At 53.2% G+C, this 22,550-nt stretch overlaps 9 protein-coding genes and 1 pseudogene across 10 annotated transcripts, besides 1 other annotated feature; 5 read left to right on the top strand and 5 right to left on the bottom strand.

Moving 5' to 3' along the window:
• Positions 1-122: 122 nt before the first annotated feature.
• On the bottom strand, positions 123-1,911 carry NCS54_00706000 (uncharacterized protein; the record flags this gene model as incomplete). Its single annotated transcript, XM_053152497.1, has 8 exons — positions 123-343; positions 395-568; positions 620-696; positions 750-792; positions 842-1,390; positions 1,440-1,564; positions 1,618-1,764; positions 1,823-1,911. 8 exons carry the CDS (start codon positions 1,909-1,911, stop codon positions 123-125), a joined length of 1,425 nt encoding a protein of 474 aa, XP_053008472.1.
• A 2,159-nt stretch (positions 1,912-4,070) lies between these two features.
• Positions 4,071-5,110, top strand: NCS54_00705900 (Fe-S cluster assembly protein DRE2; the record flags this gene model as incomplete). Its single annotated transcript, XM_053152496.1, has 2 exons — positions 4,071-4,749; positions 4,803-5,110. 2 exons carry the CDS (start codon positions 4,071-4,073, stop codon positions 5,108-5,110), a joined length of 987 nt encoding a protein of 328 aa, XP_053008471.1.
• A 373-nt stretch (positions 5,111-5,483) lies between these two features.
• On the bottom strand, positions 5,484-7,435 carry NCS54_00705800 (Pheromone-processing carboxypeptidase KEX1; the record flags this gene model as incomplete). The annotated part of the gene is made up of 3 exons (XM_053152495.1): positions 5,484-6,794; positions 6,845-7,205; positions 7,266-7,435. The coding sequence occupies 3 exons, from the start codon at positions 7,433-7,435 to the stop codon at positions 5,484-5,486; spliced, it is 1,842 nt and encodes a 613-aa protein (XP_053008470.1).
• Positions 7,436-8,438: 1,003 nt separating this feature from the next.
• NCS54_00705700 lies at positions 8,439-9,366 on the top strand (annotated as a pseudogene). Its single transcript has 5 exons — positions 8,439-8,832; positions 8,893-8,910; positions 8,972-9,082; positions 9,141-9,259; positions 9,310-9,366.
• Positions 8,439-9,366: a sequence feature.
• A 1,234-nt stretch (positions 9,367-10,600) lies between these two features.
• NCS54_00705600 (Methionyl-tRNA formyltransferase) lies at positions 10,601-11,917 on the top strand (the record flags this gene model as incomplete). Its single annotated transcript, XM_053152494.1, has 4 exons — positions 10,601-10,898; positions 10,948-11,018; positions 11,079-11,194; positions 11,248-11,917. The coding sequence occupies exons 1-4, from the start codon at positions 10,643-10,645 to the stop codon at positions 11,915-11,917; spliced, it is 1,113 nt and encodes a 370-aa protein (XP_053008469.1). The 5' UTR covers positions 10,601-10,642.
• A 373-nt stretch (positions 11,918-12,290) lies between these two features.
• Positions 12,291-14,355, bottom strand: NCS54_00705500 (Mediator of RNA polymerase II transcription subunit 1; the record flags this gene model as incomplete). Its single annotated transcript, XM_053152493.1, has 2 exons — positions 12,291-13,934; positions 13,984-14,355. The coding sequence occupies 2 exons, from the start codon at positions 14,353-14,355 to the stop codon at positions 12,291-12,293; spliced, it is 2,016 nt and encodes a 671-aa protein (XP_053008468.1).
• A 348-nt stretch (positions 14,356-14,703) lies between these two features.
• On the top strand, positions 14,704-15,555 carry NCS54_00705400 (Hypothetical protein; the record flags this gene model as incomplete). The annotated part of the gene is made up of 2 exons (XM_053152492.1): positions 14,704-14,901; positions 14,959-15,555. The coding sequence occupies exons 1-2, from the start codon at positions 14,737-14,739 to the stop codon at positions 15,553-15,555; spliced, it is 762 nt and encodes a 253-aa protein (XP_053008467.1). The 5' UTR covers positions 14,704-14,736.
• A 767-nt stretch (positions 15,556-16,322) lies between these two features.
• NCS54_00705300 (Hypothetical protein) lies at positions 16,323-17,083 on the top strand (the record flags this gene model as incomplete). The annotated part of the gene is made up of 2 exons (XM_053152491.1): positions 16,323-16,534; positions 16,603-17,083. The coding sequence occupies 2 exons, from the start codon at positions 16,323-16,325 to the stop codon at positions 17,081-17,083; spliced, it is 693 nt and encodes a 230-aa protein (XP_053008466.1).
• A 348-nt stretch (positions 17,084-17,431) lies between these two features.
• On the bottom strand, positions 17,432-18,277 carry NCS54_00705200 (Hypothetical protein; the record flags this gene model as incomplete). Its single annotated transcript, XM_053152490.1, has 3 exons — positions 17,432-17,771; positions 17,827-18,004; positions 18,067-18,277. The coding sequence occupies 3 exons, from the start codon at positions 18,275-18,277 to the stop codon at positions 17,432-17,434; spliced, it is 729 nt and encodes a 242-aa protein (XP_053008465.1).
• Positions 18,278-18,892: 615 nt separating this feature from the next.
• Positions 18,893-22,096, bottom strand: NCS54_00705100 (Hypothetical protein; the record flags this gene model as incomplete). Its single annotated transcript, XM_053152489.1, has 3 exons — positions 18,893-20,776; positions 20,839-21,464; positions 21,523-22,096. 3 exons carry the CDS (start codon positions 22,094-22,096, stop codon positions 18,893-18,895), a joined length of 3,084 nt encoding a protein of 1,027 aa, XP_053008464.1.
• Positions 22,097-22,550: the final 454 nt, after the last annotated feature.

The following is a 22,550-nucleotide window of genomic DNA, read 5'->3' as shown; positions in this document are numbered from 1 at the left end:
ATGTTGGACGAAATTGTCCCATTACATACACATCCCCAGGTGCCTTTTAGGTGTAGAGTGCAACTCCCAAAACGCGTGAGACCGGACGTCGGCCGAATTCTTGTTGTTTTTGAATGGCTGATTCACCAAACCGAAGCGTCAGCAGTCGAGGCAGCTGGAGCAACTGTCCAGCCATCATCGGCGATTTTGTGATCACCGCTTGTCTGGCCGCCAGCGCTAGCCCAACCAGCGTCGTTGTCGGCATCACCGAAGTTGCCTCCATCCATCTCGTCAGCGGGAGGTTCCTTGCAACGGACCTTTGTGTGGCCCATCTGCTGGCAGTTTGAGCACTGGACCTTGCTCCCTAGAACTTAGTTAGCACCACTGGTAGACGATGTCCTATCAAGGCACTTACAGTCCTTGGGCTCGGGACACTCTCTGCTGTAGTGGCCCGGCTTATCGCAGTTGCGGCAAGTGACGCTGGATATGTCACGAGGCTTGTCGCACTCCTTGGCCATATGGCCCTCCTCGCCACAGTTGCGGCACGCGCGACCACCACCCTGGGGACAATCCTTGGCGAAGTGACCGACTACAAGGATTAGTTCATGTTGAAAAGAGTATAGGTAGCTGATTTACGCACCTTCATTGCACTTGCGGCACTCGACATTGGCCGGGTTAGGGGGCTCCTCACAATCAGAAGCCTTGTGACCAGATTGGCTAAATGTATGTCAGCCATTGAAGTAGGTTGAACGTCCGGACCTGCAACTAACCCGCAGTTCTTGCACGCAAACTTGTCAACGCGAGGCTCAGGGCCTGCCGAAGATGTCAGCAAAACGACAGTTGACTAGATTCCAATACTCACAGTCACGAACACGATGACCCTCCCCGCCGCAGTTGTAGCAGGAAATCTTGGGAGCATCGGTGCGTTCCGCCTTCTCCTGGGTACAGTACTTGGAGATATGACCAAGCTCCTTGCAGTTGCTGCACAGGGGTATTCCCTTGTCGACGACCTCTCCAGCGTCGTCAAGGCGAGAAAGGAGTTCGTCCCGGTCCTTGGGCCAACCCTCAACCTCACGAGGACGGTCCGCCTTCTCAGTGAAGCGGTACGAGACCGTGTACTTCTTGCCAATGTTTCCCTGGAGGTCCATGTTGGCGAAGACCTGAAGAAGGGGCTTCTCGGAAGCAATCAGCCAGAGACCGATGTCTTTCTCAATGAGAGCGGTCTGGACATCACGGTAAGTGGCCTCTCCGTTGGTCGCCTTGATGTACTCCTGGACGCCCTCCTTGGCGTCGTCGACGTCTCTCTCAGCAACGGCCTGCTTGATCTTGTTCAAGGCCTCCTCGAGAGAGACATCAGCAATGTGGTCGCGGTTGATCTTGCGAGCGTTCTCGCAGTTCTTGCGCATGTGGCCTGTACAGATGTGAGCGAAGCCCACGCCCTGGAGCATTGTGAAACAAACCTTCTTCACCACAGTTCTCGCAGACCATGGGAGGCTTGTCAGGGCAATCCTTCACCATGTGACCAGGCTGCTTGCAGTAGCGGCAAGCCATCTCCTGAGGGTTGGGGCACTCAGCACGACGGTGACTGGAAGTGTCAGTATGAGAAAAATAAGAGACTTGGTTCTTGACATGTCATACCCAGTTTCACCGCAGCCGAAACACTTGTCATTGTCGTTGGCATGGCCATTCTCGGCACCGTCGCCGTTTTCAAAGCCACCACTGTTGAATCCATCGCCATTGGCAAAGCCGCCGTTGTCGAAACCGCTGTCATTGCCAAAGTTGTTGCTACGAGGGTTAGAAGAGGCGAAAGAGCCATCTTTCATCCCCACGAAAAGAAACTCACGTGTCCTGCTTTCCAGTGTCCCACTCGTCCTGGCCTCCAGTGTTCCACTGGGACGACCCCCCCTGATCGGTTTGACCCCAGTCAGCCATGATTAAAGGCAGTGTCGGAAATGAAGGTGAGTCGCTGTAGCCGGTTGTTAGTATGAGGCAGGCGTAGAACAAGCCAGGAAGTGAAAAAAGAAAGATTTGAGGAAGTTGGGCTGCGCGACCGTCCCGACCTTGCGGGCAAGGAGATGAAATAAGAGAATCACTAAAAAAAAAAGAAGAAAAAGAAGAAGAAGGAGAAGGAAGAGAGCTTAAGATATGCCCTTGAGATGCGACTCGGGCTGTCAAGCCTAGAGCTTGGTATGCCTGTGATGGTGGAGATCGAGACGAGGAGAACCGCAGGCGGGATCGCGAGCTCGCGAAGAGCGGGATAAGAGAACCGCGAGAGTTCGCGAGGCACTGCGATACGCCCGCGAGAGCCCAGTATGGGAGAATATGAGAAGAAGGAGAATATAGAGTGATCGTACCTTGTGTATCGGTGTGTACCGGTGTCGTTGGCGAGCTCGTGTTGAGATCGCGGCAAAGATTGGAGGTGTCTTTGCGTGAAGAGGGAGAAGGAAAGTACCTCTGCTTTATCTCAAAGATGCCTTAAGCACAAGGTGTGATGCCTTATGCTCAGCGCGGAGAGATGAAGTTGAGGAAGGTGCGTTGGGTTCACAACCAAGATGCACATTCGCGATCGAAGAAGAAAGAAGGAAGACACGCGACCGGAGCAATGCCTTAGGCGAAGATGTTTTCAAAACGAACAGGCGTGTGTGTTTCTACGAGAAGATTCTATAGATGGAAGACGCAGTGACCGTCCCGATAGCGGGCAGTTGCGATCACTGCTCATCCTAAGGTGGTGAAGTCTTAGGATGATACTAGTCTAAGAGAGGGGAACTCTGTGATAAAACAAGGCAGCAAACAGCTACGGGCATAAAGAAAGTAAATATTAAAGAAGAATACTCTAGAGATAAAATAAATATATAAGAAATAAGAAATAAAAGAAATATAAATAAAATATTAGAAAGCTAAGGGTAAGTAGTTTGCGGTCCGTCCCGCTGCTAGAGAGCAAGCACGAGTAGTTTATTAGACGCGAAGAGACACAGCTAAACCGCGTGGGTCAAGACAGTCAAGTTTTAGAACAAGGGGCAAGCAGTCTCGCCACCAGTAGCAAAGGTCAGCTTCAGTAATAGCTCTCACGTTAACCCAGTAGTGCTTGCTCGGCGGCGAGCCTCACAAGCACAAGCGATTGCTAAGCACGTGTTGAAAGAACCCAGCACGCTCGACCCCGGAAATCCCTCCTCCCCCACAACAGCTGCAGCATGTGTGTCCAGCACGGAAAATTAGGGTGATCGGTGCCACGGAGCATGAATCCGCTCACGAGATCACAAGACCGGCAACCTATCCCCTTGGGCCAGAAAGCGCCGGGGAAAGACAAATCGTCGTCGTCGGGATTGGTCCGACATCGCTCTACTAGCCCGGAACACTCACCCCCCATCTTTTCCGATTACCAAGGACGATATGTCAGCGCAATCACAAGTGGTGGCATAGGACAGAGCACGGTCGGGAGTCGAGGGTTCGCAAGAGCTGGGTCATACGGTTTAGCAGGCGATTTCTACATAAGCGAGAATTGCGAGTTCCTGCATCTCCGGGGGAGAGGTGAACTGAAAGGGGGTTTGAGAAGTGATGTGAAGGTCTAGGATTAAGGTTGTTTTGCAGCCACACAGTGCATCCCGCATATTCTTGAGGACGCAATTGAGGAATTGGGTCTAATCAGCAACCCGTCATGATTATCTCTGGCTCCGTCCGTAGTACAACTCCGTCCAAGCACGGCTGCAGGGTCGATTTGTGGCTGGCTCCGCACCTCCGCAGTCGGAACAAGGGGGGGCCCTTATCGATATCATGGGCTTCCGTTCGTTGTCCGTGGAAAAGCAGAAGTGAACCCCGCAACTCTTGATATCGATGTAGTACCGTCCATCCGGAGACGCATCCGCACTGTATCGCCCGCTTCTGCCAGGGCAAAGGCACAGTCCATCTACGGCGGGCCACACGCGGCTACTGCTTCGATTGACTAATCCGGTTCACACCAACGCCCTGGGCTAAAAGTCGTCAGGGCTTGTACCGACTCCAATACAAATCCAGCGCCCTGTCCCCTTCCCTTCTCTTCCTCCTCGTTGTCTTCATCTTGTCCCCATCAGCTCTTCCAGTCTCTCTCTTTTGCAATGGCGCCCGCAACCCTCATGATCGATCCGAGCGACGATTTCGTCATGCCCGTCTCAAAGTCTGTCTCGCCACCCAAGCGGACGCTGCTTCTGGCTCCTCCCACTCTTGCCTCCCACTCTTCCGCCCTCTCGTCTGTTCTCGCCGACTATGACCGCTCCGTTACCGATCTCCAGATGCTTGACCGTCTCTCTGCGGGACTGGTCAAGCTGCCGCCTTCCACCTACGACCTCGTCCTGATCCTCGCCGACGCCTCGTCCATGCTGGGCGAGTCCCTGGCTCTGATGAGCCGCGCCGTTCTTGGCCCTGTCACGGAAGCCCTCAAGCCCAACGGTCGCCTGCAGTCGCAGGATGGAAACAGCCTGGAGGAGTCCACCCTGTCTAAGGAAGCGGTGCTGGCTGGCCTGGTGGCTTCGCGGGGAGGTTTCGAGAAGCCCGACTACGGTGACAACGAGGGAGCCGTCACCTTGAAGTTTGGTCTTAAGAAGAAGAACCAGCCTGCCCCTCTTGCGGATGGTTCCGTTCCCCTCAATCTGAAGAAGAAGAAGCCTGTCGAGGTCAAGCCTGTGGTCCCCGCCGGTGTCGGCTTCATCGATCTTAGCGACGACCTTGACGACGATGACCTCATCGACGAGGATACCCTCATGACAGAGGAAGATCTTTTGCGCCCCATCAATATTCGTATGTCAATTCCTTCTCAGTGTACATGCCACATCTTACTGACCCTCCATCAGCTCCAGAGTGTCAGCCCAAGGCCGGCAAACGCCGTCGCGCTTGCAAGGACTGCAGCTGCGGCCTAGCCGAACGTCTTGCCAAGGAGGACGCTGAGAAGCGCGCCGAGGCCGACAAGAAGCTTGAAAGCGTCAAGTTGGCCACCGACGACCTTGCCGAGATCGACTTTACCGTCCAGGGCAAGGTTGGCTCATGCGGCAACTGCTCGCTCGGCGATGCTTTCCGATGCGACGGGTGCCCTTACATCGGCCTGCCGCCCTTCAAGCCCGGCGAGGAGGTCCGGCTGCTCAACAACGATGTGCAATTGTAAACTTCAGACTCTTTTCATGAACTACCACGACGGCGCGGCACTGCAGGCGTATTGACAGATTTGATCACGGCACGGATTGGATTCTCTTGGGAACCTGGGATAGGACAAACAAAGGCTGCATCACAAAAGCAGCCAGGAGGCAAAGGCTGGTTTTCTACGGAGCGCTCTAGATTTTAGAAATGGCGTTCACGGCGTAGCTCGGCCCATCTAGATGATTACAACAAAAATATGATTTGATTTCTACTTCAACTACCTCCCTTCCTATACAAAAAACGCCTTACTCCTGTACCGACCTCTCAGTATGCAAAAGACCACGACGCCAGCTAAATGAATGTTGGACCATGTTCCTGCCCAAACCCAGTATGCTTTCCGTTTATGAACTAGGCTCAGCATACTTAGTGACAAACTTCTCCCGAGTGTCATCACGGTTCACGGGAAACCTGGCGCTGGTAGCAGTGGCCGGCGTTGACCCGTGCAGATCGTCCAGCTCGCTCTCATCGAAAGCAGCCGACTCCAGATCGCCTGGCTGTGACTTGGCTCGGAAGCCATTTGAATGACTGGTGTTGTCGTGGTTGGCAAGGGCATGGTACGCGGCTCCCTTGCGACGTTCGCGCCAGACGAAATAGCCCCATGCGATGACAACGATGATGACAATGACAAGAACAATCTCGCCAGACTTCTGGTAAGCCGCCCACTTGGCCTCGTCCAACTGCTTCTGATGGTCCTGGGCGGCAGACTGAGTCTTGTTGGAGGCGCCACCCACAGTGGTCTCGGGACCCTTCTCGCCGTCAATGCGGCTATCGGTCGGGTCGCCTCCGATGTTGCTAATGTCGACACCCATGAAGCGGTCCAGCATGTCCCGGCTACGGCGGGGAAGGTCGAAGGGGACCATGTGAGACGAGTTGTAGATCAGAACGTAGGTCAAGTTTCGAGCCTCCTGCCAGAAACCGGCAGTCTCGCCCTCAAAGGTCCAGTCCCGACGAGGAGCCCAGTTTCCAGGGGTCACCTCAAAACCCTTGCCGCCGTTCCATTCTAGCTTGCTGATAAGTTCCTCAGTACCAAGATGATTGCAGATAAAGTCTTCGGCTCCAGAGAAAAGGAGGACTGGGACCTCCTTGAGAATATCTGGCAGAAGTTCAACAGCGGGCTTCGACTTCCTGGCAGTAAAGGCACCGCCCACAGCTCCATTGCACTCTGTCCACCCGGTAGACTTCATCGCGGAGACATGCAGAGCGTCGACGACGTCCTTTCTTCCGAGATAAGGAGTCAGGTACTCCAGATCCGGGGGCCAGTTCATGCCACAGCTGGGGTAGGTGTCCTTGAGGCGCACATCGTACATGTTGATGCACTTGTTGCCATCTCGGGTCAACTCGAGGATGTTCTTCAAGATTTCCTCGCATTCACCATAGTCGACGCGGCCAGGGCTGGAAGCGATGACTCTTTCGCAGCCTCGCAGGGCAGATTGCAGCTTCTTGTCGTTGTCGGAGCCCTTCTCGATGATCCCCTTTTCGTGAGCAAATGAGATATAGGCGGGATACTGGTCCACGGGGGAGATCCAGCCATTTCCAATCAACAATCCCTGGAGATTCCAGGCTTTGCTGGGATTCTTCTTGTTGCGGGCGAGGATGGCTTTGGCGATATAGGGGATGTGCTGTCCAGCATAGGACTCGCCAGCGATGTAAATCTGCGACGTCTTAGCAAGTCATCATTTCCGCAGGGCCAATAGATACTCACATCATCGCGATCGTACTGGGGGAAGAGGGCGAACCACTTCTCGAGGAATTGGATAAACTGGTCGGCCATCTCGTCAAGTTCTTTCACGTAGGCATTCGTGTCGACCAAGCTAAAGCCAGTGCCCACAGGGTTATCGACGAACAGGAGGTTGGCAAACTCGCCCCAGGAGCCATTGTTGTAGTAGAGGTTCTCCTTGTCCTTGAGCCGATAGGGGCCAATCTCCATCATGGCGCCATCTTCGGAGCTGCATCCTGGTCCGCCGTTGATCCAGATGACGGTTCGCTGCTTGTCGGCGATGTGCTGGTTCTCAAAGTGCCAGAAGAACAGATTTCCGTGGCTCTCGGGTGTAACTTCGATATGACTGCGATGAGGATGAACGCGTCAGCGGGAGCGGACGAGGCGGAGACACGTGCCAACTTACCCAGCATGCATCTTGATATTAGGGCCATCCGCAGGGAGCCCAGGTAGGTCGCGAACATAATAATCTGCCGCTGAATTCGGTGTTGCGTCTGCCGCGCCCAGGATTGGCCCGAGAGAGAGGGAAAGGAGGGCAACCCATCGCCTCGGGGAGGGTATCGATAGGAAGGCCATGATGAAGTTGCGGACGGGAGACGCCGCGGGAAGTGTTAAGGAGACGCAGAATCAAGGAGTGAGCGCGTTTGCGTCTTGTACGGGAGAAAGAAAAGAAATAGAAGAGAATAAGAAGAGAGATTAAAGACCAAGAGTTGGTCGACGAACTGGCCTGGCGCAGTTGAAACGATGGGATCTTGAAAGGGTTAAAGGGAGAGGTGGCAGGTCGAGACCCCGGATTACAGATTACCTCCTGCCTCGCCTGACGACAGCTGCGAAACTACCTTCGATGGGACCTACGGGGCCATTGAGCCCCGAATGCGCTGCAACCAGGCAAGCAAGCTTCCGCTTTAGTGGCGGCTGATGAGGAGGCTTGGGGCTCGGCTTTGTGGCTTGGCGCCAGTTCTGGCACCGATTCTTCCGGGAAAGGAGACGTCCAGGGGCTCTTGTAGTGGGGATATCTCCACTAACAATTGCCTCCAATTTGTGCCTTCGTAGGAGTTGTTGTTGTTGACCACAAGACTACGATCTGCGATATAGGGATGTCTTACTACTGCAAGTGTTGGGCCTATTTGCTCTCTACTGCCAAGATACTCAATAGACTGCGTGGCGCCCTGTTGTGACCGATAATCAGTGCTCAATAGCAGCCTCGTTTGTCTGCAGGGAGTATTGGAGATGGATCCGCGGATAGATGCGACATGGATCTTTACAAGCGTAATGTGCGTATTTCGCATCAGGGAGAATAGCTATGAATATACATGTTTTACTCGTATTGTTTTCTGTTTATCATGCATCTTCTCTGCTGGCTGACTCTGTTTGCGGAGTCGCATCACTTACACACTTCTCGTGGCACCTGAGCCCGGTGCCTCCACTGGCGATCTCTCACTGGATTGCCTCTAGCTAGCAATTTTTCCAAAACCCTCTCTTGGCCGACCAAGCGCACCACCAAATTCTCTTTTGCAGAGCCATATCAATAAAACAGCCAGGTCAAGATAGGCTTTCAGCTCATCTCGGGCGTTTCTAGACCATCCACTATCACGGCGTGTACAAGCGAATAACCCCTGCCTACTACTACCCCTCAGCGCAGACAAAGAAAACCATGGCCACCACAGGCAAGACGTTTATTGTCGAGCATCTCGACCCGGAGCTCGGCCCCTGGTCAGAGCTCGAGTACCTCGCCATTGCCAAAGAGACGCAGGATACCCACGGCTCCTTCATCCTGTCTAGTCTGCCTCCCACCTTCAAGGTCCCTGCCGACCTGGCCAGCAACCCCGCCTTCACGGCCGAGCAGCGAGGTGTTGAGGAGCTCTACGCTGCCAACAAGTCTCGCGTCTGTCTGCTTGATCCTGCCGCTGCCAAGGATCTCTCCCCCGAGGATGGTGATGCTTTTGACGCATTCTTGTTTGGGGGCATCTTGGGTACGTTTATATCCAAGTCTGTTGGGAACTGTGAAAGAGTTACTGACGGCTGCCATCCAGGCGATGATCCTCCCCGAGGTGTGTAGCAATGACAAGAATACTGCCCAGTGGTGGTACATTACCTAACATGGACTCACAGACCGAACATCCGAACTCAGGAAGAAGGGCTTCGAGGGTCGCAGGCTGGGACCCAAGCAGATGACAACAGATACAGCAGTGCGAGTGACTCGCATCGTCGTGCAGGACAGGGGTTCGTCACCGCCATAGGTACATGGTATTATGCTTGGAAGCTCACAGTGACCACTTAGTGCCCGTTGACAAGATTCCCTACCTCGACTTTCCGGAGCTCAAGTTCAACGAGCACGAGAGCACCGAGATGCCCTTCCGCTATGTTAAGGGTGAGGATGGCAAGCCCATTATGCCCAAGGTCGGTGATCACCCATTCCATGCAAGTCAGGTTCTAATATGGCATTTCAGGGCATGGTTGAGTTGATCCAGAAGGATGCCGATAAGGCTGTGGATGATCTATTCTAATATGTTGAATGATTATATCATCCCTTGAAGCCACATCGTCTCAACTCTACGTGGAGAATTAGGCCCAAGCCGAGTCTCAGCTCCGTGACAGCAGCACATATCTCGCTCTGTAGTAGGGATTCCTGTCTTTGCCTCGCCTTACTCGTATACGCACCCAGTCCTCGCTTAGCGGTAGGCGATATTGAGTCTTAGAGGACACACATGATAGGAATATCCAATTAGGCATACACAGCTCCAGCTAACAGGAGATTGTGTGGTACCATTATCCCATTGGCCTATTTAAAAGTTTGAAACTTGATAGTTAATCGTACTGGCTATGGCTTCAAGTCACCACGTCTCGAGTTAAACCAGCATGTATCACAGCAATGCCACAGCATTTCAAGAAACGAGAGTCCACATATAAGTAGCCAACTATTCCGGCCAACAGACCAAGCCCTTCGATATCCCCAGCATCCTCAACGAACAATCCCAACCTTCCAACATCATTGAGCTCTAGCAACCAAAAGACTTCGAGATGTGCACAACTACCTTCATCAAGTATCACTGCAACATTTGCGATTACCTTGTCCGCTACGAACAAAAGGAGGAGAAGTGCGAGCATGTCATGAACAACCAAACGGAAATGTGTCAGAAGAAGATATTATCTCAGAAGGACTCTATTGATATACGATCATGTAAAAAGTGCGAGCAGCGAATCTTGGACGCAATGAAGAAGACGAGGGACACAGCCGCTTAGGACATGGTTGGATACTAGGGGGATTGATTTGACGAGAGGGCAAAACATACTGAATGGTTCCAAAAGCAACAACTTGAACGCTTTGCGATTATATCTGTGCTAAAACTTGCCTATCTTGAATAAACGTAAACCAGCAAGCCGTCCTTAGATGGAGGTGAATGCCAATGATTGCTTGGCATCTCGTCGTTGATGGCGCTACCCTGGAGCACAACGCAATCTTTTCGGTGTGCGTGCAATTGGCAGCATTCACAACGAATTGTTTTCAACAAACTTGGATAATGATAACGCAGATGCCCAAGGCTTTCTCTAGACGGCATTGATATAATCTGAAGCTCTTGTCACTCGAATAATGATAGTGCCTTCTTGGGCGGATGATGCAAATAAGCAGATGTTGCACCAATCGCGACTGTGATCCATTCTTTCACTGGGACCATCGAGACTGTTGACAGGGATGCATGTAATAATTCAACACTCACCACCACAGACTGTTGTAAGGAGAGAAACATTATATCTTCGTCTCATGGGAAGATACACGTTATAATGCTTCGTCTTCTCACGAGGTCGAGGTCATTGCTCGGCCGACAATCATTCCCATGGCGGCAATGCTACTCTCATGCAGCGACAAGGTCATCAGAGCCTCTACGGATCCTTTTCTGCGGCTCCGATGACTTCAGTTGTGCATCATTAAAGGCCGTATACGAGGAGCATAGTCGGAACAAGGATCTGATCGAGTCCCTGGATGTCATGGTTCTGCCCCCAAAGCGCATGGGCAGAAGCTTCAAAACACTCAGAGAAGGTGAATCAACAGCCCTTTATGTAACCTATACATACTGACACTCTTCTAGTTCCCTGCAAAATACTAGCAGAGGAGTTGGGATTGAAGATCCACCAGCGCGAGACATTTACAAAATGGGAGGTGAGTTGCTCAAGGCCTCAACCGGCTTGTTACTTCAAGAGACTGAAAGTAGCTCTGTAGCTACCCGAGGCCACGAACCTCGTCGTCGCTGTTTCTTTTGGCTTGTTCGTCCCTCCTCGGATATTGAGATCGGCCAAGTATGGGGGTCTCAATGTGCATCCTTCTCTGCTCCCAGAGTAAGTCAAGAACAATCCCATGGATACAGGCGTAGTGGTTAACAACAACACAGCCTTCGAGGACCTGCACCAATCCATCATGCCATATTAAGAGGCTATCAAAACACCGGAGTTTCTCTCCAGACACTCGACGACAAAGCCTTTGACCACGGCACCGTGCTAGCCCAGACTCCTCGCCCAGGCATCCCAATACCACCCGGCTGCACCGTCCAGGAGCTTACGAGCCTCCTCGCTCCCATCGGAGCGCAGATGCTCGTGCAAGGTCTGCGGGACGGCGTGCACATACCGCCTCATCAAAGGGTAGACTGGAAGGCCGAGGACCTCAGAGACAGGAAGCTCGTCCACGCGCCAAAAGTCACAAAGGCTGATGGGCAGATCAACTGGGGCGACTGGACGGCCGACGAGTTTGTACGGAGGGTGCGAGTCCTCGGGTCGATCTGGACGCACGCTGTCAACAAGAAAGGCCAAACCAAGCGGCTAATCTTCCAGGACGCCGAGGTCGCATCTCTGATGGATCCCGCCGTCTACGGCTCACGAATGTCGCTCCATCTGAATCTTGAGCCGGGGCTGGAAGGGCCCAAGTATGAGGCTCTTGTCACGGACCAGCGTGACGGGAGCGCCATCATCCATATCCCCAGTGGCGAGTTGATCTGGGTCAGGAAGATTAAAGAGGAGGGCAAGCCGGAGCGAGACGCGACGATTGTGCTCAAGTCTTTTCAATAGTCGGCATTGTGTTGCCGGGATTGACGATTGACCATGAGTCTGCATATCAGCTGTGGTTCTACAGATGGCAAAGGAATAGCCCATGTTCATGTACTATCAACATCAACTCTAGACAATGTATTATATCCCAGGGCGATGCCAGCCGAGGTTGACTTGATGGTGAAGTTTGGCCAGGGCATTGGTTTGTCATGCTCTTCAATATTGATTCTATGCGTATGAGTTATTGAGAATGACTAGGTCAAATTAACTTTGCATTCCCACAATCTTGACGCGCGTTCATTTCATGAGTGCGTAATCACGACTCTCGGGGTATCATCCAACTCTACCTAACGCGATAATCGACTCCTCAACTTCTGGCCACGCCTGCCTCGCCTCAAGCAAGACGTGTACGGATCCACTCAGTCCACTTGCAGAGATCCTCCATGTGCTCCAGCACCCTGCCAAGGTCCGACCGCGTCAGCTCCTTATTCTTCATCTTAGCGTTTTCATCTTGAGGGATGACGTTCTCATCAGCCACCTCCACTACTCCGTCCTCGAGCACCTTAAGCGTGACGTTAGCCGTCGAGTTGCGGAAGGGGAAGACGACCTGCAGATGAGGAGTAGGATGGACCCAGAGAGTGACATCCAAGTTGATCTCTTCACTGGCTGACGTCTCGGGAGCTGCAGGAGAAAGGTCCATAAAGTCTGCCAACTCATTTTTGCTGGCAACATTGGGTTTGGGTGCAGGGGTTGGTGCGCTTCCTTGCTTGGGTAGCGGTTCAGCTTCCTTCGTCTCGGACCCAAAGCTGCTTTCGAGCAAGGTTGAAATGAAAGCATATTGCCGAAGCAAGGGGAGCATGTCGATAAGCTGGCGAGGGTGAGAGAAGGGCATCTCGGTAACGACCTGAGAATATATAGGTTTGTAGATGAACAACGAGTTCCGGTGAGACTTGACCAATGGCTTCTGATCCTTGTCATATACGCGGACGTCGCGCTGACGAGTGATTGTCCGGAGCTCACTGGGATCCTGAGCACTGCCAGGAGGCACAGGAAAGAACAAGCTGTCAAAGGTGGGCGGATATCCAAAGATGGGCGGAGCGTTCACGTTCGCAAGTGCATGCAACCGCATCCAGTCGTTTTGAGGGAGAATGACAGGAGGGTCAAACGTGACGGTAAACATGACCTGAGGTACCCTTGCCGTTGAGAGATCTGGTTGAATCATTTCCATCCCGGCGTCCTTATTCTCTTCGGATGGGGGCAGAACAACATTATCGGGCTCTAGCCAGTCCAGGCTCGGCTTCTTGGGATCCATGGTCGGCTCAGCCGTCACCACGTTCTTGGAAATCCAGTCCTCAGAGACCCTCACAGGCAGATGACCGATGCCACCCATAGAAGCGCAACCAATTAAGAGTGACCAGACCTTCTCTCGCTTTTCGGCAAATGAAGCGAGTTTGTCGGTTGTTGGTTGAATAAGTCGTAGGGTCTTCCAATACTGCAAAGCCAAGCCCACCCGCTCTCTCGAGTGCATAATAGGGAACCCATGCCGCGTGCACATGGCTGCAACGGATAGCGCACTGGGCGACTTGTTGATTCCTGGCTCCTGGCTGAGTTGGGCCACGTCCCACTGGTAAAGTCTCTCCAGGCTCACATAGATGCCTGCCAGAGCCTCATGACAGTCGAGTCCTGGAATGATGCTGAGCTTGTCTAGAATGGCTAGTCGTTCTAGATTGATGGCGAATTTGTCGAGGGTTTTAGTCAATGGGCTTTGGTTTGGAAGCAGTTGAAGATCTCTGAGGAGGATCTGACTTGCTTGATCGACGTGCTTGGTGACCGAGGGAGCAGACTCTGGAAAAGCAAGCGAGATGTTTTCGACGATATTATTGTCCAACGCAATATCCAACTGAATGGCTGAGCCTGCTATGACAAGGGTTCTTCGTTTTCGGCCGTCAGGTGCTGTGTGGTCTTCTGAAAGACAGTCGAGTCCTATTCGCTGCGCTAGACGTTCCAAGCCGGCTTCACTGACGAGTCCCTTCTTTTTCTGCGAGAAGTTAGCAGAGAAACACATTGGAAGCAGCAAGGCCACATACGTTCAAGATCTCGATAATGGTTTCCAGACGCTTCAGCTTATCATCCTCCGCGAGGGCGCCCAGATTCCCAAGGCCAACGCCAACATTGTCGAGGCCAATATCAAGACCAGCACCAATACCAAGGGCCCCCATAGCTGCCGCTGTAGATGGACTGTCGAAGTTTAAGGGCGCATTGGAGGCTTGCGCCGCCATGAGCGTTGAAGCAGGAGACTTCTTAAACTGCTGCGGCGACGAACGCGGCCCTCGGGGTGAAAACACGGCATGGGCGGGGTTGGAGAAGGGTGTAGATACGGGAGGCGTTGCGACAGCGAGTTGCGAGGGCGTGCGGCCCTGCTGCGAGGCGACGTGCTTCATGGCTGTTGGCGTCGCCATGTCGATGGAGCCGATGCCCTCCTGTGGGAGGGAGGTTTCGTAGCTTGCTTCTTCGGCAGTCGGAAGATAAAGTACGGTCGCAGGGTTATGGATCAATCAGAGATTGCGTTGGTAACAAGTTGAAGGCGATGTCTGAGCAGGTCGCAAAGTCGTGTGCTTATGAAAGGTTCGAATGTTGAAGGTTCAAGTCAAAGAGCATCGCGCAAGTAAGGAAGGAGCTGGAGACGCGGGATGCGTGCACGGTTCGGCCCCACCAAGCCGACCTAGTTTGATCCCTGCCATCCGCCCGCATTCTTTTTGTTGGAGCTTCTCTGCTCACCACCAAGAAGGACAAGCTCTTTATTCTACGAGCTCGCCTTGATCGAATTCAGCAATTGCGCCATGGCTACCGCTGCACAGGCTGCACGTGTTGTGCGCGCCCAGGAAACAGCAAGGCGCTCTGTATCCATTGCCGTTTCACCACCGCCAGTCACGTTGACCGAGAGGCGGTCCATTCTTCAGTTGCTGGAGAAGCATGGGCCGGTCGAACACTTTAGAGCCATCCCGGTAGGCATCCTTATCAGCAAAGAGGCTTGCTAGTTGTGCTAACCATACACTGTCCAGGGCAAGGATGCCTCTTTTATATCGTTGATGAGAGATGCTGCAGCGGCCACCAAAGTGACTACCAGTAGCCCATATAAAGTGATCGTCCAGACACCGACCAAGTCCACGACACCCGCGAACGAAAAACGCAAGGCCAGTGCTGGAGGGTTTGGGACTCTTCTGAATGTAATCGAAAGTCGACATACATTCAAGCAAGACAATCAAGAAGATTTGGAAAGGGTGTTTACTGTCGAAGTGTCTCCGTCTCCTGATTACCGACATCAGCTCAGCGCCAAGTCGACATTGAGCAGACCATGGCCCGATTTTATCAAGGATCAAAAATCTTTTATTTCCGAGACCCTTAACCAATCGCTTCCCGACTCATTGGCGACGACGGGACTGAAGCAATGGGCCCCCGATTTTGGAGCGCAGCCATCACGAAATTCCAATGCTGCCGCGCGATTTGCACTTCGGAACGGGATCCCGAGCAAATTCAGACGCTCTGGCGGGAAAGAGGAGGCGTCTGCAGAGAATGATGAGCCAGAAGATGTCGAACTGGAGGACGATATCGAGCAGCCGACAACAGAAAAAGAAAAGTCTGTCAAACAAGACCCATAAACAGGAGACGAATCTCAGCTCCTCGACTGAGGCTTAGCCAGTTGCGCAACGCAACTCATGGCTAAGCTAAGCATCTCCACGCCAGAAGACCTCGAATTAGCATTAGTTTTGCCTGAGGCGATGATCATGTTCATCCCTGGTATCACGCGGCGATGAGGCAGCCCAGACGGTTTTCGCCGAGGACGAAGAGGAAGCTGTCTCGGTGTAATTGCGCCATGGATCAAGCAGATCATTCCAAGACTGAGCACCTCAATTCACTTCACCTCGCTAGGCTCCTGGACTCGATTGGATCAGCCAAGGATTTGGACGTGTGACGTTGGAAAAGCGACGGCACACGTCCCAAGGAAAAAGATCCTTGTCAAGACCAACAACAAGATGGCCCGAATCAGGCATAATCGAGCGACCCCACACCCCGGCAGATTAGCCACGATTCGACAAAGCCACCATATCTACGTCACTGCGTCGTAGAACCTGTCCCTCGCGATGGGCATCACTACCATGGCTTGGCTCTCTGCATGGCGGGTTTCGGCACGGACGAGTCCAAAACAGGGCTTGGTGATGACGTCTCAGCCAAGCACCGCCGTTCCATCTGCTGCGCAATGCTTGTTGCCCTGAGTAGCGGCATTGTGTCGCGACTTATATCTTGGCCGTCTACGACCTCGATTTCTTGCTGGGTGGTCATCGTATCTCTTTGTTTTCTAGCATCAGCTGTATCATCCATACTATAGCGTGTTCTACTCTTACACCGCACTATATACCACATCACAATGGGCGTTGGACGATTCATCCACCATTTCGGCGGCTTCTTGCTGTTCGCAGCGACAGTCTTGCTTATCGTCGTTGACATTACTGCTCCTGTAGTCAACGACATCGCCATCCTTAAGGTCGACCTTAACGAGCTGGCCCGGACCAACACTAGCCAGACCCCAACGACAATCAACTTTGGCACCTTTGGTTACTGCATTCTCAGAGAGAGCGGGTGAGTTTTAACCCAATTGTTGAGGCGATGGCCTCCAAATTGTCAACATCGTACTAACAAGCCCTTAGCGATGAATGCTCCAAGTCGCAGATCGGCTACAACCCTGCCTCTGTCATTTACAACGCTGCTGGAGGCAACGTCGTCGAATTCTCTGATGCTGCTGAGAACACGGCCAAGGCATTGACTTATGTCATGGTGCTGCACCCCGTTGCTACCGGGCTCTGCTTCATCGCCTTCCTCCTGGCCCTCGGCGCCGGCACATTGGGCTCTCTCATGTCGTCGCTCGTCGCCCTCCTGGCCTTCTTTGTCACTATTGTCGCTCTGGCTTGCGACTTTGCTGGCTTCGCCATTGTCAAGAGACGGGTCAACAATGCCGACATCGACCTCAACGCTGAGTGGGCTGTCGGTATCTGGCTCGTCCTTGTCGCTGCTGTCCTCGCCCTGGCTGCTACCATCATTGTTTTCTTCACCTGCTGCTCGGGCCGTCGTCGCCGCAGCCGCGAGAGCAAGAAGATGGCTGCCTACCAGTCCTCCCCTACCCGCTACTAAGTAACGTGGGTTGAGAAGAGGCACACTGCAATTTTTACTTGAGTTTATGGATTCTGTTGAGAAGATGAAAGAGGTGGACTAATGACTACTGTTGGATTAAGCCAAAGGAAATACCCCAGAATGCTCTATAGAGCTACTTTTCTATACGCAAATATGAATATCATGACATTTTCTTTTCACCTGTACATTGCAGATATGATACCGAGGAGATGCTTCACCTCCATGTTGCTTGTTGTCATTTGTTCAGCATTAACGTGTACTCAATCAAATTAAACTTATACTGAGCCTGAGACAACCCCTTTGAACCACCTGGATCAAGTCACACATAACTGGTGCACCCCAATTAATCTAATCAATAAGTCTGGTGACGCTGACACCGTCCCACAGAGGTATGACAAACGTCTCCAGTCGCGGGTTGCTCAAGCTCAGGTCATTAAACTCCCTCAAGGCCTGGACGTTGGCGAGCCGGTCGCCAGTGAGCTCCTCGTCGCCGAGCGCCTTGTCATCCGCAACCAGGCCCCGGCGCAGCACGTTGTCCGAGACGATGAGGGCCCCCGGTCGGAGCAGCCTATTTGCGCTGCCGGGCTGAGACCCCTCGAGGAGCTGTCTCAGATAACCCGGGTACCCCGTCTTGTCGGCGTCGATGAAGACGAGGTCGTACGGCTTGCTGGGGTTCAGTTTTGGTAGCCTATCCGAATCAGCATTCTTTGTTCTCGGTGAGTCAGGGCGTCTCTCTCTCTCACGTCTCAGATGCAGGGCCGACGACGATTTCAACGTTGTTGACGCCGTTGGCTGCGAACCCTTCGTTGGAGAGCTTGGCGTACTCGGGCTCGTACTCCAAGCCAGTTACCTGGCCGTCTGGACCAACGGCATGAGCCCAGACAAGGGCAGAGAACCCGGCATAGACGCCAATCTCGAGGACTGTTCAACGGCCCGTTTAGTAAACTTGGCGAATATCTGACTCGGCAGAGCTTGGAACTTACCTCTCTTGGCACCGATGGACTTGGCAAGGAAGATGTTGAACTGGGATTGGAAGCCTGAGCTCAAGTACTCTGAATCATCACGGGTGGAGGAGATGTGGGCGTGGTAATCGCTGATGTACTTGGGCAGCGGCGTCGAGTGCTGCTCGGAATATGTCGAGACCTTGGCGCCCAGTTGAGGGCTGGTATACAGCGGGGTAACGTTGTCCTTCATGTTGGCGATGGGGTTGACTGATTGATTAGATGGCTTGAGATGGATGGGTATAGCTTCATCAACACAATGACTCTCTTTGGATCTTTATATGCATCTCAAGATCCTCGGAAACCGAGTCGACGTCGTCTCGCCATTCTCCCACCTCAATGCCGATTTCCGGCCCACCAATAAAAGCTACACGGCTGGCAGTGGCAGTCCACACCATCGACATCGGTGGCTCGGAGTTAAAAAGCCTATATCTTCTACATGTGGGAAATGACGTTTGTTTCTGTCTTCCTTCTCCTCACGGCTGACGAAGCGAGCCCAAGTCACGCCTACTGCCGGCGACATGTCCGATGCTCGGCCGACCGAATCACCGGACGACACGGGGGAATTTGCAATCCGAGGCTGACTTGACATGATCATCAATGCTGCATGCATCAAGAGGAGACCACGATCAATTCGAGGGCCCGTCTATTTCTTCCCTAGGTCCTACCTACCTACCTACTAAATGCATCCCAGAGTCCATTACCATTATAACGACAAGATAAAAGCCGTGCCCCAAAACATCTCGCATCAGAAAACTAACTTTTCCATCCCTCCCTATGGACTTTGACTTGATCTATCCACTCAGGTTCACAGGAGCAGATTGACGACGACAAAGAAGACGGCACCGGCGGTCGAGATGGCGGCGGCGTGGCTCGATGCTGAGGTGGACACGGTCAACGGGACGTCCGGAGGGTTGTCATCGCCAGCACGGAACGTCTTACCTCCAGAAAAGGCGTTGCCCTCGGAAGGAGGCTTCTTCTCTTCCGGAGTGACAGTAGCCACCTTCTTTTCCTCTGGTTTCTTCTCCTCCGGCTTGGCGCCGGGCTTTTCCTCGGCGGGCTTGGGTGCGGGGGCTGGAGCCGGAGCCGGAACTGGAGTCGGGGCGGGGACAGGGGCAGGAGCAGGCTTCTCTTCTGGCTTGATGATAACCTTCTCCTCGGGCTTGACGACAATCTTCTCCTCAGGCTTAATGACAACATTCTCCTCCGGCTTATAGGCGATCTTCTCTTCCTCCTTGTAGATGATCTCCTCTGGTTTGTAGAAGACCTTCTCTTCGGGCTTGTAGCCGATCTCTGACTTGACCTCGTACTTGTACTTCTCGGGGGCAGGGACAGGAACAGGAACCGGCGCGGGGATCGGAGCTGGGGCCTTGTAGTAGTGATGCTCCTGGCAAGGCTTGATCCTCTCGCAGATATCCTTCTCCTTCTTGTACTCCTCCCTGTACTCGCCCTTCTGGATCCTTACGCAGACGTCCTCTTCCTTCTTGTACTCGCCCTTCTTGTACCTCTCGCAAATATCCTCCTTAGGAGCAGGCGCGGGGATAGGAGCGGGAACGGGAACGGGAACGGGGGCCGGGGCATGATACGGTAGGCAGTGCCTGATCTTCTCACAGACGACCTCATCCTTCTTGTAATCGCCAGTATACTGTCCCCTCTGGGTCTGGACGCAAATGATTTCCTCGCGCTTATAGTCTCCCTTCTTGACCCTTGCGCAAATGTCCTCCCTTGGAGTAGGGGCGTAGTAGGGCAGGCAATGCTTGATCTTGTTGCAGAAAGGTTCCTCCTTCTTGTAGTCACCCGTGTACAAACCCTTTCGAATTTGATCACAGACAACTTCCTCACGCTTGTAATACCCCTTCTTGACCTTCTCGCAAATGTCCTCAGGGACTGGGGCCGGAGCTGGAGCCGAAGCAGGGACAATCGGGGGTAGGCAGTGCTTGATCTTGTTGCAGAAAGGTTCCTCCTTCTTGTAGTCACCCGTGTACAGTCCCTTTCGGATCTGATCACATACGACTTCCTCACGCTTGTAGTACCCCTTCTTGACCCTCTCACAAATGTCTTCAGGGACCGCAGCTGGAGCAGGGGCCTTGCCATAGGGTGGACAGTGCTTGATCTTCTCGCAAATGTCCTCATCCTTGTACTCGCCCTTGTACTCCACCTTGATCTTCTCGCAGACATTGTCAGACTTGTACTCTCCCTTCTCGATCTTGGCGCAAATTTCCAACAGGACCTCCTTGGCTGCCTCCTTCTCCTTCTTAGGAATGGGGCCATCGTAACTTTGTGGGACCTTGTAGCCCTTGCCATCCTTCTTTGGCTGCCAGTTGGGGACCTCGATGCCCTTGGCTTCCTTTGCTGGCTTGGGAGCCTTGGTGATCTGAGGGGTAATAGTGGTGGTGCTCTTGCGCTCGTAGGTCTTGGTCGAGGTGGTATACTTGCGCTTTGTCGTGGTGGTGTAGGTGGGAGCACCAGTGCGGGTGGTAGTTGAGTACCTGGTGCTGAAGCGAGTATTGGTGGTGGTAGTGGTGGTAGGGCAGCTGTCTCCAGGGAACTCCTGATGATTCTTGCAGTGCCAGCAGCCAGGCTGAGCCCAGTGGCCGTTGCACTTGCAGCAGGGCTTGCGGTTGCATCTGCCACCAGAACAGTCGGCTCTCAGCGTAGGCTCATGAGTGGTGTAGTGCGTGTGATCATAGTACTTGGGAGTATGAGTGTAGTCGTAATGCCCCTCGCTGTGGTTGCTAGCATCGGTACGGTTACCGCCACGGCCCCCATGATGCCCATGATGGTTGTTGTGGCCTGTACCAGCTCCAGCATGGTTGCCACCGTGATGGCCGTGATGGCCTCCGTGATGACCGCCGTGATGACCGCCGTGATGACTGGCATCATGACTGTGGTGGCCGTGATGGCCATGATGATGTCCGTGACCATGTCCATGGTGATGGCCGTGGTGCTCATGGTGTCGATGATGCTCATCATGCCCGTGGCTGTGACCATGGCTATGGCCATGGCCATGCTGATGACCGTGACGATGGCGGTGATGATGTCCATGGTCATGTTGGTGATGATGTCCATGGTGATGGTGATGACCGTGCCTATGTTCATGTCCGTGTTCATGTCCATGCCTGTGGCCATGGCTGTGCTCGTGGCCGTGGCCGTGCTCATGGCCGTGTCGATGTCCATGTTCATGCCCATGTCGGTGATCATGTCCGTGGCCGTGTCGGTGGCCATGCTCGTGGCCGTGAACGTGACCGTGGCCGTGATGATGACCGTGCTTGTGACCGTGGTGGTGATGTCCAGTGTGGTTGTGATGATGATGATAGTCATGGTGATTATGACCGCCATGGTGATGTTGAGAGCCATGGCGATGATGAGACTTGTGATGGCTATGGCTATGGCAGTCATGGTGGTGGTGATGCGAGCCATGGTGGTGAACGCCTTCACAGGGGTCCACGTGTAGAAGAGGATCATGTTCGCCCTCCTTGTGGGCCTTGTCCTTGTTCTTTTCCTTCTCCTTCTCTTTCTTTTCCTTTTCCTTCTCCTTACGTTCACGCTCACGCTCACGCTCGTCAACCTTCTTGCGTGCCTCAGCGACCTCCTTGTCAAGTCTTTGCCTCCACTCAATCTCACGCTGCTCGCGCTGAGCAGCAGCCCTTGCCTCTTCAACCGCATCCTCGTCCTGGGATGTCTCTTGGCCCCTTGGGTCTGACTCCTTCCGGTCCTTCTGGTTGGTGCCGGGGGTGAACACTTCCGCCGTCAGAGTCTCGCCTTTTCCCGCAGGGTTCTTGATGAGGAGATCAACACGTTGGTCCTTGCCCTTGTTCTTGATCCGGGCTATGGCTTCATGCTCAAGCTGGTTACCGTCAGCCTCAGCCTTGATGGCGGCCTTGACGTCTGGCTCAGAGGAGCTGCCATGTGTATGCCCATGGACCTTGACGGAATCCTCATGCCGGCCAATGCTAACAGCCTGAGCGAGGCCATTCGTCAAGGCCAAGAGGACCAAGACGTTGCACCTCATGGTGAATATCGATGTAGGATAGTGAGGTAGATGAAAAATTAACTTAATAAAGAAGGGGGAACTGAGTGCACCAAAGGGGAGAGCGTTGTCTCGGCTCTGTCCAAGGTTGAAGAAAGCTGAGGAACCCTCAAGGAGAAGTAGCCAATTTGGCCTCTTCTTATAACTTTCATCTTGTCATATAGTTGAACAACCAGTTTCCGATGCTGCTTGGACTCCAGCCACTTGCTGCTGTTGAACCGAGCGAGAGGAAGTCCAGGTTCCCTTGAACGCACCACAATTCGTCATGATTTGCGGCCTCAACTTCTCAGTTCACGCCAGGTAGGATTTCCGAAGAGCCTGATAAGTCCATAGACTTCTATGGCGCTCTCGCTCAAGCTTGTTCAACCCTTCTGGTCCCGACTGAATGATCCATACGTTGCGAAATTCGCCGAGAACAGCACCATATCATCCGTCA

Source organism: Fusarium falciforme, chromosome 5, assembly GCF_026873545.1.
Source record: "Fusarium falciforme chromosome 5, complete sequence".
NCBI lineage: Eukaryota > Fungi > Ascomycota > Sordariomycetes > Hypocreales > Nectriaceae > Fusarium > Fusarium falciforme.
This window is presented reverse-complemented; position numbering and strand designations above follow the sequence as displayed.